The following is an 18,085-nucleotide window of genomic DNA, read 5'->3' as shown; positions in this document are numbered from 1 at the left end:
GGGATGAACCTAGAGGACATTATGCTAGGTGAAATAAGCAAGTCACAAAAAAACAGCAATTTTATTTACATGAGGTATGAAGAGTAGTCAAATTCATAGAGATAGAAAGGAGATTAGTAACACAATTTGACTTAGATTTTAACAGGATCACTCTTGACTACTGTTTTGAGATTACTGGGGATTGTGGTGAGAACAGAAAGACCAATCAAGAATCTGTTACCATAATCTTTGTGAATGTCAAGTGCAGTAGCACATGGGGAAGGGCTTTGAGGACTCTCCAACATGGCACAAATGTTTTGTGAACATAACTATACACTATAAACTTTCCTACAGGTCCACCAGGGCATCAAGGGAATGGTGAGGGATGAGAATTATAATAATCTTGCAGATGCTGTCATTTCTGTCGGTGGGATTAATCACGATGTCACTTCAGGTAGGTGGCCACTGCTTTTATGAGAAGGGAGCCTTTACTGCTTCACTGTCTTCAGCATAGTCAGGAAGCCAGTTCGTAAGCCAGTGAGACCAGCAGGGACGTCAAGGACACTGGAGGTAGGAGGGATTGGAGGAAGGAAGGATAACAGGATTGAGGACAGGAATTAAGAGACAAGGGCCAGGAAGATGCAAATGTGAACATCTCTCTCAGCATTCAGGAGTCACTGCCTCATACTTTGTTAGGAGTGTTTTCTGGGATTGAGGTTATTAATAACTCTCATACTGATGTGAAATGGGATAGAAAAGAAAAGGACTGTAAAAGTGATGTTTAGTCTTGACCCCAAGCCAGGCTTTCGTTACAGCTCTGTTTAGGAAAAAGTTGGTAAGATGTATCCCATAGTAGGCTCCCTGAGGGCAAGATTGATGGTGGGAGCAGGTCTTTTTGGAGCCAAGTTGAAACCTTCTAGATGGTGCAGGCTATCTCACGGCACAATGGTATTGCAAACTGCCCCAGCCCAGTGTGATCAGGCCCAACTCTTAGGGGTTTGGTGGTGTTTGGTTGGGTTTTCATGTAGAGCAGGAGCTCCCATGGCTAGGGGCAGGTGAGATTTGCCTCCCCCAACCTTGACACCAGCATGGCTCAGCCACATTTCACCGTGCTAGCTTTACCAAGCAGGCATCTTACAGCTCAATCTGTTTAAACTGCATGAAATCTCAATTTTAACGAGATAAATTACATTCTTTAAGGTGCTCCCGACACCTCTTCCATGAACAGTTCATTCAAGGCAAAGGCAACAACATTCTAAAGGCAGAATTCTGTAGACTCATAGTCAAGCATCAGACACCAGATTCTTCCAGTCCAGTGACTGGACCCAGGACTGTTTAGGGAACCACGCTCTGACACCCCTAAGAGCTTCAGGGCTTGCTAGATTCTTCCATCCTATTCATGCAAAGGTGGGAAATGTCTCATTCTAGTCAATCAACATATGTTGAACACCATGAATTACAGCAATAAGAACTCACTTCTAACACACAGGATACTAAATTGATAAATTACTCATTTCACTATTGGAAGAGCTCATTGCTAATGTTCATTATGCTACTTAGCAAAGCATCTAGTGTTGCTAAAAGATAAAGATAGCTGAAGCCATTGTAATAGCTGCATCTGGAATTAGGCCTTTCTGGTACAGTGGTAGCTAACCACTCCTAGTTGGAGCCTCTAATTAAAGAAAATGACAGTCCCTAGGGTATAACAAAGTATCCAATGTATGCATTATAACACACTGCTTTTACTAAGGAATTTTAAAGTAAATTACAGTCATTATAGGTGGCAGAGACTTCTTCATTATTTATTATCTCTCATTCTTAATTGCATTTATTATGTCAGTTCTTCATTGCTGTTACAATAAAAAGAATTTTAAAGGCACAGTCATAATTTATTCTAAAGAGATATAAAATCATTAGCAAAAATACTACATCCCTGTCTTGAGAAACAGGCTTTCTTTTCAGTTTTATTTTCCCCTTTTGATGGTGATGGAAGAAATATTAGAAATAAGATTCTCAAAATCAGATATTTAGGTCATTTAGTCCAGCTCTCCCATTTAATACAAAATTACATACAAGAGAGGAAGGCTCAAGTGGGAAGGGATATATATATTATATATATATTTATAATTATTATTGATTCGTGTTGATGTATGGGAGAGACAACCAAAACATTGTAAAGCAATTATTCTCCAATTAAAAAAAAAATTTACACTTATACAACACCACTGACATCGGGTTGTTTGCATCATGTCCACTGATACAGGTTGCACACTGCACAGCTGTGTAGCTTTTCTAGAGCCCCTCACTCCATTCAGTCTCTGCTCACAATTTCAAAAGGCAGTTCATTCCTTTTTTGGTAACTCATATGTTGTTGAATTTTTACTTCTGTCCTCGTTCTTATTTCTTTATGTAGACATCGTTTCTTCACAATAACTTTTCAGACGTTGAAACAAAGATCTCATGTCATCTCTTTACCAGGAAAAGCATTCATAAATCTTTCAACCTTTCTCCTAGTGACCCTTCAGTGGACATGAGTTTGTTTTAAAATGCATGCAGGATCTAAAATTAACCATAGTACTCTCAGTGCAGAGCACAGTGAAAATTCTACTTCCAGGAGCTGAGGCCCATGATCTTAAAATGTTATGACAGCCTATGATTGTTTTAGATCTTTACCAGTTTCATCAGACTGTTTAAAAAAATTAAGCTTGGGGTCAGCTAAACCCCTCAGATTGTTTTTCATATCAAAGCCTCATCTGGGGCAGATTTCTCATCAGCGGACTGAGTTGTATCCTTGTAACTTTTAGGTGCCCACGGCGATTACTTCCGGCTGCTGCTTCCAGGCACCTACACTGTCACTGCCACAGCACCTGGGTTCGACCCAGAGACCGTGAGTGTGACCGTGGGTCCTGCGGAACCCAAGCTGGTAAGTTAGGCTGACCTGTACAGAGCACTGTAAAGATCACGTACGCAGAGTTACAAATAATCAATTGTATAGTTCTAACCTCTGCTGAGCTTCCCTCTTTCACCACCTGAGAAAAACAAAATTAGTGCTCCCCTATGCTAATTTTTCTTCTGTAATTCTTGTGTTATATCCTTCCCCATTTCTTTTGGTTTTTCCTTTTCCTTCTCTTTAATGTAGCATTGTGATGAAAACACTGCCAGATTCTAAATCCAGCTCTCTTGTCTGCAGACCTTGGACAAATTACCTGATTGCTCTCATCGTCAGTTTCTTCCTCTGCTAACTGGTCATAATAATGCCTCTTTCACAAGAGATTGAAGTGAGAAGGTGCACATAAAACATTTAGTACAGTGACTTACACATCGAAAGTACTCAACAAATCCCAGAGACCTTGTCCAGATACCCAGGCTTACAGTCTTCGCCGTCATCAGTAAGGACCACCACCAGATGGCACTCTGCCCCCTTCTGGTGCCCATGTGCCCAGACAGCGTTGCTTTCCACTCACCTTGGTGCTTTTCAATATTGAACTCTGCAAAAGGCTTTCAGACAGGATGAGAAGTGAAAAACTTTTTTGATCTATAGCCTGGGCCTTTTTATCTTTGGTCGTTTTGGATTGGGATCTCAGAGCCAAAGAAATTCAAAGATCATGGACACTAATCCTCAGGTTTCTCAAACAAAGAAAAGGTAATGAGGCCGTCCCGGTTAATGAGCATCTGTGGACCTTTCCCTCATGTCAGGTCGTCCCTTGGGCCCCCTCACTCAGTCCTATTCCTTCTCTATACATCCTGAGAACTTAGCAGACCTTTCTGCCCTTTCCCTGTTAACTCAATGCAGTCAAATATCTTGCCTTTTCAAATAGTTATAGCTACTGTGTGTCAGACGTTACCTGAGAGCTTTCCAGAATCATCTCATTTAACCTTCATAACAACCCTGTATATAAACCCATTTGTGGCTGAGGAAGCTGAAGCTCAAAGAACAGGAGTAACTTGTCCAGTACCCCATGGTGAGTAAGTGGGAGCCCGGAGTCCAGCCTCTGCGGGACTTTCAAGGCAGCTTTCTCAGCCAGTCTGTTACATGGCCTTGTGCTGAGCTCAGCACCTGTGTTCGCAGCCTCTTTTTTAACACAGGAGTCAAAGTAAAAAGCTCTTTGAAATTCCTTTGAAATTTCTAGACAGCTCCCGCTTTCCCCTGACCTGGTCCCTCCACTCCCTTCTTCTGCAGGATATAAACGACTTCTACTTGCAGATGCGTGAAGCAGAGAGTATCTCTTCCCTGGCAGCCTGTTAACCTGCTCCCAATTTCCCAGTCGGTGCACCCTCTTCCTTTGTCCTTGTTATCCCCCTGCTCCTCATCTACCCTAAAATCAAATGACTGTTAGGCAGCTGCTTACAGAAGTCTTGCACTAAGTGTAAGTTTATTCAATTGCAAATTCAAACAAGGACAAATCCTCTTGAGTAACAAATTAGGCTTCAAAAGATCTTACCTCCTTTCTCATGTAACCTTTAAATGAATTGATATAACCCATCATTGTATCACGTATAACTAAGAGGGGAAAAAATTTATCTGTTGGATACATTTCTCAGGTGCAGTCACAACTAAGAATCCACTTACTGATCCCAGTTGAGTCTCTTTCCCATTCTAAAGCAGAGATCTAATTGGTTGCAGGAAAAGAAAAAAAGATCATTTACTAGAGGGGTTTTGTGCTACAATTAAAGCTCTTTAAAGCGTCTCCAAGAGTCCAGTGTTTTCCCCGTGGCTTCCCTCACTGCCGTCCAGATGTCCCACGCCTTTCTCTGTCCTTGCCTCATTTTGTTGTCTCTCTCTCTCTCCCCCCACTTTCCTTTGCTTGATCCTTATATTGACACTATATATAAGAAATAGTACTGATACAGTACAATTGCCTCTGATTTCTCCAGCTTTGGGAAAACTAGCTGGCTGTGGGTTTTTTCCCAAAGGGGCAAGAAGTAACCCCATGAAGAGGTCTGTCTGTCACATGTTTTCCAACTCCCAGCTGGCTTCAGCAGCTCAGTCTGTTCCCAGGGCCTGAGAGCCAAGGATGCCTCCAGGGAGTGTGGTTAGAACACGGCGCCACACCCTCGCCTTTCCCTTCCTGGGCCGGAGCTCTAGGGCTTCTGCACAGCCCACAGATCCCACACTTGACAGTCAGAAGCATCACCTCTGTGTGCATGGCCAGAAGGAAGGTTTCAGTGTACTGCTGGAAACAGGCATTAGTGCACGAGGACATAGAATTTAAGAATCCATACTAACCGTCTGTATCGTCTCTATTTCCAAACAATTAGGTTTGGAAGGTTTAGCTCTGAAGGTCTGAGGCATTCTTTGGCTTGCCTGAGCACAGTACCTGTGAGTCATGTAGTCAGCTTAAAGGTGATGACTGTGGCACCAGGAAATCTTAACTCTTGTTTTGAACAGCAGTATTGGCAAAAATCATGCCTTGAGTGTAGATATTTTTTGCTATTACATATAAAATAAATGTACGTTAAGTTCATCCAGATTTACCCTATGTATTATCAGTTATGATGAGCCATTTTGGGGGAAATATGAGCCAAGCCTGTATGACACCACCCACACTGGGTGGTTGCTGTGATATTCTCCTCAGTTCCTTGTTCTCAGGACCTGGAACCATGGTAAAGCAGGATCCAAACTGGTCTTCCCCCAATTTCAGTTCTAGGAAATGGAAAACTGATTTCTGTGCTCTCCTAGCTTCTTTTTTTTTTTCCAGGTTAATTTCCAACTCAAGAGAAGCACCTCTCAAGCAGCCCCTAAGAGGAGAATTCCCAACTCAGGGCATAGAGGCAGAGTCTTACCAAAGAAAGTGCAGCCCCGGGCAGCTCGGAAAAAAGAACCGATGATGAAGCAACCCCAGAGAGGCCCTGCCTGAAATCCACAGTGCCCTGGGCAACGCTTTGGAAAGGCTTTGTTCCTGCTCTCCCACCAGAAGAAGCATTCTTTCTATTTTATTATCTGAGACATATTTAAATATAAACATATTCAGAACAATTCAGAATGGTTTCCATCTGTTCCAAGGGTAAACCCTCTGATGCACTAATGCATACATGCAAATGACGTTCATTAAGATTTTCCATTTCCAGGGATACGGTTTAGGTCCAGAAGGCTCTGTGCCAATGCACGCTGTATCCAGAGACTGGTTTTGGCTGGTTAATCACTCTCCCTCTAGAGTCTAGCACAAAGCCTGCAACACAGTAAGTACCTAATGAAGGTTTCTGGATGAATGGGGGAAAGGATGAGATGATCCACCATTGACGTTTTCCCCATAGCAAGACCAGGTAGCCCATTCTGAAATCCTAGAGGACTGTTTCAACAAGAGCCAATAGTTTCTTTTTAAAAAAAAATAGTACTGCTTTTTAAGAAATAATTTTTATTTATTCATTTTTGGATGCGCTGGGTCTTCGTTGCTGTGCGGAGTTTTCTCTGGTTGTGGTGAGCAGGTGTGCAGGCTTCTCACTGCCGTGGCCTCTCTAGTTATGGAGCACAGGCTCTAGGCGCATGGGTGACCCAGTGTCCTCTGCATTTGGCAAGTAGATTCTTATCCACTGGACCATCAGGGAAGCCTGAGCCAATAGTTTCTTATTAACTAAAGAATTTCACATACAAGTACCTAATCCTTCTGCTACCTGTTTTCATACACAAGCGTTTTAAACAACATGCATCTTCCAAACATTTTTTGGGTAATAGAGATGCCCCTGTGGAATGACTGTGTCCTGACCGTGTTTCAGGAATGCATAGTACTGTCCACCCTCTGAGTTTCCCAGAATGAACCATTTGTACTAAAAGTGTTATGAAGCAAAATAGACATCACTGAAGGTTTTGAAGGAATATGCAGTCTTTCATCACAAAAGTTCATAATCCCCCACTGGGCATGTTGGGGTTCCTAAATTCCCTGTCCCCAGGCCGTAGAGGGGTACATCATCACCCATTTCAGGGCTCAGCCCCAGTGAGACAGGGCAGGCTCCATTTCCCCCCACACTTGCTCCACCTCTCCCCACCTTGTCATCCTCCACCAATGGTTCCTCAGCCTCTCCCAAGCACAGACCTTTCCCAACATTGAGCAGTTTAGCTGTTCTCAGCAAGTATTCTCACATCCACCAGAAAACAGGAGGTGCTCTCTCTGTGACAATCCACCCTCTGCAGGAGACCATTCAAGATTAGGATGAACACATGATTTTCTTTTGTTACTTGAGCAATCTCTCAATCTGTGGTCAAATGGGAGACAGAAGAAAATGTGTCTTTTCCCATTTAAAAAGGAAATTCTCTCCTCAGGTGATATTTTCTTTCTTCCCAATTTTAATCCCATATCCCTTGGTTCCCTTCTTATTGTTATAAAGAGGGAACTACTTGAGAGGGCTCTTTTCAATTCAGTAAGACTGTGCCTGAGGTTGCTATATGCACTTGAGTTTTCCAGACTGTCTGAATATCGCTTACTTTGATTTCAGCTTCCTTTATACATAGTCATTTAGCAAAGCTGATGTTTGCAAAGCACGGTCACAGTGCTTTCCCTGGCTGAACAGTATACTTTTATTTATTCATTAATTCATGCAGGGGCCATTTATTGAGTCCTTGCTCTCAATAAATGCTGAGAATACAAAGAGAAATAAGATTCAGCGCATGATCTCAGGGCTGCCGTGACCTAGTTGGGAAGACAAATACGTCATTACACTGCCTTGTGATAATTGCTATGATTAAGTGAACTCTGAGGTGAGGGGACAGGGAACCTGTGGCAAGGGCCCTGGCATAATCTTGGGAAGATCAGGAAAGTCATATTGGAATTGGTAAAGTCTAGGGTGAGATGTAACAAAGTCAGATAAAGAGGCATTGATGGGGGCAGGGGGAGGGGTGGCGAAAGATAGGGAACCAGAGTTAGGCTGAGGGGACTGCACGTACCAAGGTTTGGAGGCATGGGAGAGGGGGCCCTTCAGGGAACTGTGAGAGATTCAGCACTGGGGAGCGAGTGAGGTGCCCAGAAGGTCAGTGGAGTGGGGAGAGACCAGAATGTGCAGGACCTTTGAACCACATTACAGAGTTCAGACTTTATCCTAAGAAGAACAAGCAGCCGCTGAAGGGTTCCACTGAGGGGAGAGGCAGAATCAGATCTAGAGCCATCAGCCTGGCTATAGCCTGACAAGCTGGCTGGAGCAGCGGCAAGGCTGAGTCACTGCAGAGACTGCTGAGAGCCAGGTGAGAAGGTGACCCGGGCGGGGCAGCGGGGGTGGGGACCACCAGGCCACTCGGACTGAGCCAGAGGCTTCCTGTTGGCCCCCACGGCTTCCCTGACCTTTTCAAGACTTGCAGCCTTCTCATTCAGGCCCTCCTGGCCTGCCATCCTGAGGATTTTAAGCACTAAAGGAGATGGCAGGTTTTCAACCAAACCTTAAAGGCTATGCTGAGTAAAATTCACTCAAGCTGGAGGTGATAATACAGACAGAATACTATATGGAAAATACAGGGCCTGGCCATGACTGTATAAAATTTTCTCATATGTGGAAGAAGGATGTGAAATCAGAGCTAATGGGGGAGAGAGGCAGAATTCAGAGGACATGAAGAAACACCCTCCATCTTTGAGTCCAGCGCTTTTCTGGAGCGTATCCTTTCTATTTGATATCTAGGATCTTATTTTAAATCTTCCTCACAAAATGCCGGCCTAGATAGATAATGTTTTTCAAGGAAAGAATACTCTAATTAAGGGCATGGATTTTGGACTCTGACAGACCTGGGTTTAATCCTAGCTCTGCTCCTTATTTGCTGTATGACCTTGAACAAGTAACTTATCATCTCTGATCATGGTTACTCACCTGGAAAAAAAAATGGAGATACTATCAACCTCACCTGGAGTTAAAGGTGATACTCTCATAGATCAGTAGGGAGAAGAAGGCAGCTTCTGCCCAGGACTCTCCTTGGAGGATTGTAACTCATCAGCTTGGTTGATTGTAAACCACTGAGGCTTACAGAGGCATCAAGGACTTAGAGGTGCAAAGGCGAGTTTGGAAATGAGGTAAGTCCTAAGGGGCTGAGTCAAATCTATTCTTTCTTTCTTTTTTAAAAATCTCATGTGCTGGAAGTCTTTAGTGTTCCTTATTCCTCCTAGCACTTTTCCTTCCAAATTGAAGACTCTTGACACAGTGATCCTCCTCATGTGACTAGGAGGAGAATTTCCAATTTTAAGGCAAGATGATACCTAATGACCTGGCATTGGTGCCCCAAGAAGATCCTGCTCTGGTAAGCTGTGACTCCCTTGTCTTTCCTTTTAGCCTGCCCGGTATATATAAATGCAGCAAGCATATTTGTTGAGTGAGTGGGCTTTCTCCTGTTGCAGAGAGCAGGGGCTACTCTCTAGTTGGACATGGGCCTGTCATTGCAGTGGCTTCTCTTGTTGCTGAGCACAGATTCTAGGGCATGTGGGCTTCAACAGTTGCTGCACACGGACTCAGTAGTTGCAGCTCAAGGCTCCAGAGTGCAGGCTCAGCGGTTGTAGTTGCGCTTAGCTGGCTTGTGGCATGTGGAATCTTCCCAGACCAGGGATTGAACTGGTGTCTCCTGCATTGCAAGGTAGATTCTTAACCACTGGGCCACCAGGGAAGCCCTTGGGCATCCGTTTTAAAAATTATTATTGTAAACCATGATAGGCAGAATTCTAAAATGAGTCCCCATGATCTCAGCCCTTGTCTAAACCCTCCCCTTGCAGGTGGGATGGGCCTTCTGACCAAGATATCACTCCTTGACTTATGTTCCACTATATGGCCCAGGTTCGATCCCTGAATCAGGATGATCCCCTGGAGAAGGAAGTGGCAACCCACACTAGAATTCGTGCCTGGAGAATCCCATGGACAGAGGAGCCTGGTGTGCTACAGTCCATGGGATTGCAAAGAGTTGGATATCACTGAAATGACTTAGGACAGATATGGCAAGAGGATTTAGGACAGATATGGCAAGAGGAATTTGCAAATGTAATCAGGATTCAAAACCAGCCAGTTCTGAATTAATCAAAGGGGAGATTACCTTGGGTGGACCTGACCTTTCAGACCAGCCTTCTACTATCTGGGAGTTTCTCTCCCAGGCCTGGGAGGAGGAAAACAGACAGCTGGGTTGTGAATTGCACATGAAAAGAGGCAGCCCCTAGGAACTGAGAGTGGTATAGGCTAACACCTAGCAAGAAAATGGGGACACAGTCATATACCATGAGGAAATGGGTCGTGCCAACAATCTGAACGAGCTCAGGCCCATACTTGGGTGTAATCTTGAGAGATGGGAGCAGAGGGTCCATCCAGTTCAACCACGTCCAGATCCCTGACCAATAGACGCTGGGGATAATGCATTCATGCTGTTTGAAGCCTCTATGTTTGTGCTAATCCCCAGTGGTCCAGTGGTAAAGAATTTGCCTGCCAGTGCAGGAGGTGCAGGAGACATGGGTTCGATCCCTGGGTTGGGAAGTTCCTATGGAGGAGGAAATGGTAGCCCATTCCAGTATTCTTGCCTGAAAAATACCATGGACAGAGGACCCTGGTGGTTTATAGTCCATGGGGTCACAAAGCATCAGATGTGACTAAACACAATAGAAAGTTATTAGTAATATATAAACTATATTAAATTGCTTTGTAAATTAGGCTATAAACCAATAAAACAACAATAATCCATTGTGTTCACCCTACTGAATGGTAAGGCTGCCAGTACTTCTACCTCATATGAATGTTATGTGGAACCTAGCACAGGGAAAAACAAAAGCATACAGCTCTTTTTAAATAAGAGGGCTAGTATAGGCAACTTTACCCATTTTCTCTCTCTCTAAAGAATATACATGTCTCTGACAGCAGGGAATTTATCCTTTGGATAACTGTAGTTTATGGCTTCAAATAGTCCCCATCATTTGCACCAAATTGCTTGTTACTGGGTTATGGAGATGTACCACTGGCACAAATACTAAAGCAAGAAAAACAGAAAGCATGTCCAAAGACTCTGTAGACAGAATGGTTCCTTAAATGCTTCAAATGGAGGCTCTTCTGCCCTTCCCAAAGGACCAGAGTCATTAGTGTGTAATATCCCAAGTTCTTCTGTGCACCTTCAGGACATTTTTGGAGAAAAAGTGAGAGTAGGAGCCATCTTAAATAGTCAAAAGTAATTTCTTACAGTTTGAAATTTTATTCTGACAAGATATAACCCCAGTAGAGCAATGTCATGGGGTCACAAAGAGTTGGGCACGACTTGGTGAACTGAACTGAGAACGATCTCAAGTTTTTAATCTGTGAAAGACCAAAGATAAGATCTGAGAGCACTTCATGTATTAATTCATTCATCTGACAGTTGAATCCCATTTATGAATCGAACCCTGTGTTATCTGTGTTAAGAGCAGAGAAACAGTGTAAACCAGAAAGACATGGTTTCTACCTATTTGGAGTTTGAGGATTTGAAGGAGAGACAGAGAACAAAGCAAGTTCATGAACAAATACATAAAAAGAATTAGTAGCTGAGAAGTGGTGCTGAGAGAGAAAATGCTAGAAGGATCTATTTGAAATAGGATGGTTTGGGAAGACTTCTCTGAAAAGGTGACTTTTGGTCTGAGATATAAAGGATAAGAAAAAGGAAAAGCTTACAAAGAATAGGAATAAAAAGTATAGGCAGAGGGAATAGCAAGGCCAAGGACCCTGCAGCCAACCAGAGCCTGGGTGGTTCTAGCAACTGCATCTCCTGGGTCTAAGGTGTGTGTGTGTGTGTGTGTGTGTGTGTGTGTGTGTGTGTGTGTGTGTGTGTGATCTAACATGCTAGAAGCTTAACCTCACATAGGTCTACGACTCAGCATAGCATCCAAACCACACTGAATCTAGTCATAAGCGAGCCAGTAAGATTCACTTTTTCCATGGCCAGAGAAAATACCCCTAATAAGACCAGTCATCTCCAAAACAAGGATTGAGAAAGTGGGATAGACTGGCTTGGGACAAATGTGCCATCAGGATGAGAGAAGTCAAAGTTCATGGGTCTGGAGCATCATCTTCACTTATGTGCTACCATGATTTGTCTAATACACACACTCCCATCAACACTCCATCATGCTTGCCTCCTGCCTAACTTATTACTTCACTTTGACACTAACTTCATTCTGGCTAATTAAACCATGAGTAAACATTCCGTCTGGACAAATGCCTAAGCAAGCATCCATTCTCTCCCTCCTCCCAGAAGTTAAATTTCACTATGTATAAAGGTTTTTCCCTCTCACTTTCTCTTATTCCTCCCTTCTGTGCTTACCGTTCCTCCCCATGCCCCTTCCCCCATGGATCTTTCCTTGTCTTCCTTCATTCTCTTCATTTCCCACAACTTCCCTGCACCTTTGCCCTCACCCCATGAAGGGCCCTGCTGCACATGGGACGTGGCTTCACCTGGTGCAGGAGCCAATATTTTTTTAAAAAATGTATTATCAATGAAATTTCTCTCATTTTGCGGCTGTTGTTGCTGCTAAGCCGCTTCAGTCGTGTCCAACTTTGTGCGACCCCATAAACGGCAGCCCACCAGGCTCCCCCGTCCCTGGGACTCTCCAGGCAAGAACACTGGAGTGGGTTGCCATTTCCTTCTCCAATGCATGAAAGTGGAAAGTGAAAGTGAAGTTGCTCAGTTGTGTCTGACTTGTAGCGACCCCATGGACTGCAGCCTACCAGGCTCCTCCGCCCATGGGATTTTCCAGGCAAAAGTACTGGAGTGGGCTGCCACTGCGACTCTTGGGAACAGTAAACATTTTATCTCAGACTGGCACTTCTGAACCAGTAGTTTAAAGATGGGACTGATAACTAAAAATTTATAAAAAGGGTTTTTCAGACACAGCTGGAACCAGGTGCCCCAGTTATTGGGTTGGAATCTTTCTCCACTTCTTGATTTCATTACTTTTGGTGATGACTTTCTTCTCACACAAATTCTCCCCATGTGGGACTAGATGATCAATAGAGGCTTCAAGCCTGTATTTTGTCAGCCTAGCAACAAACTACTGATTCTTGGGCCTGGATCTCAAGAGCACAGATTGCGTGACATGTCTGTCCCTAACAGCATCATGATGAGTCTGGGCAGTCTGGGGTTATATGACCACTCACAGAAGGAGCAGAGTGAGGATGGGAAACTAGTGTAGAGGAGTTGGTTCCCGTTTGTTTGTTTGTTTGTTTGTTTTTAAAAACTCTGTTACCAAATAAAAGAGAATGGGTGGTTATAGACAAAAACAACAAAAGAGCATTATAATTTTATTAAACTCAAGCATCGTTTTAATTTTACTGTGTCTCTTAAGTCCAGTGAACTCAGTCATTCAACAAACATTTATTAGATACACCTATGTGCCAGGCACTTGCTAGGCAATAGGATACAAAGATAAATCCACTAGTCTCTGCTTTCAGTGAACTTAGCTTATGTGAAGAGAGGGAGAGGCAGACACTTTTTATAATAGTCTGTGAAGCAATTGGGCTTCCTGGGTGTCTCAGTGGTAAAGAATCTGCCTGTCATTGCAGGAGCTGCAGGAAACGTGAGTTCAATCCCTGGGTTGGGAAGATCCCCTGGAGAAGGAGATGGCAACCCCCTCCAGCATTCTTGCCTGAAAAATCCCATGGACAGAGGAGCCTGGGGGACTACAGTTCAGAGGGTCAAAAAGAGTTGGACACAACTGAGCACCGCACAGCGTTAGCTGTTAAGCAGGTAAAATGTTCCTAGACGGTGTTAAAGCAGCACAGTGTCACATCAAAAGAGCACAGTTCCACCAGGCCATGCAAGAGTCAGCCTTCCTCTGGAGTGTGACGTATAGTTCCTGCCATATTTTCAGGAAGGACTTTGAAGGTCATGACGTCACTAAGCCTCGTGGACACAGGAAGATAAAATTTTGCCAGGAGAAGAAAAACATGGCTGGGTCAAAACGAAGTTCTGAAATTGTCTGAGTGGTGAGCCCACAGTGCACAGTGGAAAGACTTTGAAACTGGCAGAGGGTGGTTTGAAACCTAACTTTGTCCTTTACAAGCTCTGTTATCTTGGTAAATTAGGTATTTCCAAAAATATGGATAAAGAATCACAAATATGGATAAAGAATCACTCTAGACGTTCTTCAGGACGATTCAAGTGATGCAGGAGCCAATTTTGCTTGATGCTCCAACCAAGCAATAAATAACTTAGTGAAAAAGTTATTCTCTTAACAATTTATTTAGATCTTTCTGAATATATCAAGGAGAAAGTCTCTATTGGGTTCTAACTTTCTTGTTGTTCATTCGCTAAGTTGTGTCCGACTCTCTGACCCCATGGACTAGGGGTCCATGTCCTTCACCATCTCCCAGAGCTTGCTCAAACTCATGTCCAGTGAGTCAGTGATATCATCCAACTATCTTATCCTCTGTTGCCTCTTCTCCTCCTGCCTTCAGTCTTTCCCAGCTTCAGGGTCTTTTCCAGCGAGTCAGCTCTTCCCATCAGGTGGCCAAAGTATTGGAGCTTCAGCATCAGTCCTTCCAGTGAATATTTAGGGTTGCTTTTCTTAGGATTGACTGGTTTGATCTCCTTACTGTTCAAAGGACTCTCAAGAGTCTTCTCCAACACCACAATTTGAAAACATCAGTTCTTCAGCACTCAGCCTTCTTTATGTCCAGTTGTCACATTCGTACATAACTACTGGAAAAACTACTGCTTTGACTATATGGACTTTTGTTGGCAAAGTGATGTCCCTGCTTTTTAATATGCTGTCTAGGTTTGTGGTAGCTTTTCTTCCAAGGAGCAAGAGTCTTTTATTTCATGGCTGCAGTCACCGTCCACAGTGAGCCAAAGAAAATAAAATCTATCACTGTTTCTACTTTTTCCCCATCTGTTTGCCATGAAGTGATGGGACTGGATGCCATTTTAGTTTTTTGAATGTTGAGTTTTAAGCCAGTTTTTCCACTCTCCTCTCTTGCCTTCATCAAGAGGCTCTTTAGTTCCTCTTAGCTTTCTATCATTAGAGTGGTACCATCTACATATCTGAGGTTGTTGATATTTCTCCTAGCAATCTTGATTTTAGCTTGAGATTCTTCCAGCCTGGCATTTCACATGATGCACTCTGCATATATATTAAATAAGCAGAGTGACAATATACAGCCTTGACGTACTCCCTTCCCAATTTGGAACTAATCTGTTGTCCCATGTCTGGTTCTAACAGTTGCTTCTTGACTTGTATACAGGTTTATCAGGAGGCAGGTAAGGTGATCTGCTTTCTAACATTGGCTGTTTTCATTTTTTAACAAGAGGAGAGTAGCCTTCAAGCTCAGAATTAGAATTTAATAACCATTTTGTTTTCAATGTATTTGTTTTGACGGTTATCTCCTATTAATTGCAATCTATATACTGGTTTTGCATTTATGGGAGTGGTACAAGTTTTTCCTTAAAAAACAAGGTGAGTAAATTTAAATAAACATATTTTAGGACTTCCCTGGTGGTCTAGTACTTAAGACTTGGTGCCATGGTACGAGGCATGGGTTCAATCCCTAGTCGGAGAACTAGGATCCTGCATGCTGGGCAGCATGGCCCGAAAAATTAAATTAAGTAAAAAATAAATTAAAATATTTTAAAAATTTAGGAAGGTGGTATCCATTTAGTCAAGAATTATTGTGATGGTTTTCTGAGAGTGAATTATGTGAAGTGTGGAAAGCACTAGGCCAGCTGTTTAGCCCCAGGGAACATCAGTTCCTCATTTATAAGCTAAAGATAACAATTACTTGCCTGGTGGTTGACATGATATGTGCAAGAATAAACCACCGATATTATTTGGAGAAGAAAATGATGACCTTGATTATCTTTCTTCATTAATGTAGACAAACTGGGAAAGAAAATAAAGATGGTTTGTGAACTATTTTTAAAGAATTATTGATTCTATTCAAATGGGAACCAGGTTCTATTTCTTAGTATAATATTTTTTCTGATTAATAAAAGAAAAAAATGATATATGGGAAGTTCTTAACATAAGGTCAGGTCCCAATGAACATTTACTATAAACTTGTGTTTAGTATTTCAGCTTCCCCTTTCTTTCCTTCCCCTACCTCCTTCCAGATTCTCAACTATCTTCTTTCTTATCTCCTATGAAAATAAGAAGAGATCTGAGAGTGTCACTTAAATATATACATATGTGTGTGTGTGTTTAATTAAAACCTTATTTTTGGCCGCGCTGGGTCTTTGTCACTTTGCTCAGAGTTCCTCTATCTAGTTGTAGCAAGCTGGGGCCACTCTTTGTTATGGTGTGTGGGCTTCTCATTGTCGGGGCTGCTCTTATTGTAGAACATGGGCTCTAGGCACGTGGGCTTCAGTAGCTGTGGCTCCTGGGCTCTGGAGCACTGACTTAGTAGTTACTGTGCACGGGCTTGGTAGTTGTTCTGAGGCATGAGGAATCTTCCCAGACCAGGGATCAAACCTGCATTGGGCATGTAAGAATTAAAGATTTTAAAATTTAAAAAATAAAAAACTAAAATTAAAAAAAAAAAAAACAAAAACCTGCATTGGCAGGCAGGTTCTTATCTATTGCACCGTGAGTGAAGTCCTCACTGAAATATATTTTGATGGGTACACAAGAGAATGATTATTTTCCAAAATATTATCTGGACTAGGCATTAGCATTTTAAGGTAGATTTGTTTGCTGGTTTGATTTTTACTTCTAATTATGAAAGGATTTCCTCTTCCTCATTAAACCAATTTCAAGCTTCTGCAAGCAGATAGGAAGAGAAGGAGCCCCCTAGAAAACACTAGATCAATATATAAGAGCAACTCTTAAGATAAACATGATACGGTCCTTTGTTTGAATTCAGAACTTCCTTACAGAGTCCTTCTAGGAAGAACAAAATAGGAATCGGCTTTACTTTTGCCAACCAGTATTCCTAAATGGAACTAAATGACCTCCGTTATCTTCATCTAGGAGCTGGTCTTGCCTCAGTGCAAGTCCACTAGACAGATACCCTTCCTGAAAAATCACCCTGGACTCCTCCCCAATAGAGCCAGACTTCCCACACCCTTCCTCCACCCAATAGGAGTCCTCTCCTTTCTGTTCCAGTGCATTCTGGCACCATTTTGACAAATAGTTATTAGTGTTTCCAAGTGCTATTTCTTCCTTCTCTGATATAAAAGGCTAAACCGGTGCCTTGTATATTCTACTACTAAATTGCTCCAGAGGGAAGCCGTGGGGACCGGCTTTGATTTGCGGCCAGCTGTGGAAACTGTTAGTGACGCAGTTCATTATAACAGTGATGGACACTTAAGTGTGTCCTGATAGAGTGGGTTTAGGTTCAGACATGGGATCGAAGAATGACACACCTAAATAGTTTTGATCAATGTGGTTAGTCAAAATCTACAGGAATTGATTTTGGTTTATTGAGGATTATCCAAGAAAAAAATTGAACTTCTGTTTTAGTATTCTACAGGTGGATATTGTCATTATTGTTAACAGAGAGGCTCCACATGCATTATCTCTTTTGATCCTTTTTATTTCAGTCTCTTCAATCAAGGACATTTTATTATGTATCAGTACATTGACTTAAAATGAAGTTCAAGCTCCTTACCATGGCCCATCAGGCCCAAAAGACCTTCACTCTTGTTTGTTTTGTAATTTCATCTTATAGTACTTGATTTCTTTCTCATGCAGGCTTCTCTTCTGTTCTGAAACTGATCAAATTGTTTTCCACTTTAGGACTTTGCACCTTCAGTTCCTCCTTCTGCAAAGACACTTTCGCAGCTCTTTGCATAGCTGGTTCTTTCTCATCATTTTGGACACAAGTAAAGGTTACATCCGCAGAGACTTTCCTGACCACCAACCACTATATTCAAAGAAAGTTTCCACTTCTTACTTTTGGCCCTTATCAGACCAGATCTTCATCTAAACTGCAGAACACATCACAGTTCTCAGTTCTCTCAGGAAATGGTATAACTTGTGCCATTTGCCTGTATAGGAGAGAGATCAATTCATTATATACAATGGATGCCTAGGGCATTAGGGTTCAATTCTCTATGGTCTAATTTATCACATCATCTGGTTTATTTCCCTCACAGCATTCACCATACCCTGTAATTATTTGGCTTACCATTTGTTTAATGATTTATTGTCTGTTACCTTCCTCTTCCTATTCTTACTGAGATGGGAATACCAGGCCACATTACCTC

General features: G+C 42.6%; 1 protein-coding gene and 1 long non-coding RNA gene across 2 annotated transcripts in view; both read left to right on the top strand.

Moving 5' to 3' along the window:
• Positions 1-5,956, top strand: part of CPN1 (carboxypeptidase N subunit 1) — a 28,655-nt gene extending 22,699 nt beyond the window's left edge. Inside the window, exons 7-9 of the mRNA XM_069567979.1 lie at positions 334-433; positions 2,784-2,902; positions 5,679-5,956. Of these exons, the coding sequence (XP_069424080.1) occupies positions 334-433; positions 2,784-2,902; positions 5,679-5,837 (378 nt within the window). The 3' untranslated portion in view covers positions 5,838-5,956. The remainder of the gene's footprint in view (positions 1-333; positions 434-2,783; positions 2,903-5,678) is intronic.
• A 2,032-nt stretch (positions 5,957-7,988) lies between these two features.
• LOC138427439 (uncharacterized) lies at positions 7,989-15,796 on the top strand. The gene is made up of 4 exons (XR_011252007.1): positions 7,989-8,152; positions 8,828-8,966; positions 9,060-9,190; positions 13,447-15,796. It is a non-coding gene; the product is annotated as an uncharacterized lncRNA (long non-coding RNA).
• Positions 15,797-18,085: the final 2,289 nt, after the last annotated feature.

The sequence above is a fragment of the Ovis canadensis genome, chromosome 22 (assembly GCF_042477335.2).
Source record: "Ovis canadensis isolate MfBH-ARS-UI-01 breed Bighorn chromosome 22, ARS-UI_OviCan_v2, whole genome shotgun sequence".
Lineage (NCBI taxonomy): Eukaryota > Metazoa > Chordata > Mammalia > Artiodactyla > Bovidae > Ovis > Ovis canadensis.
The sequence above is the reverse complement of the archived record's forward strand: the minus strand, read 5'-3'. Positions and strand labels throughout refer to the sequence as shown.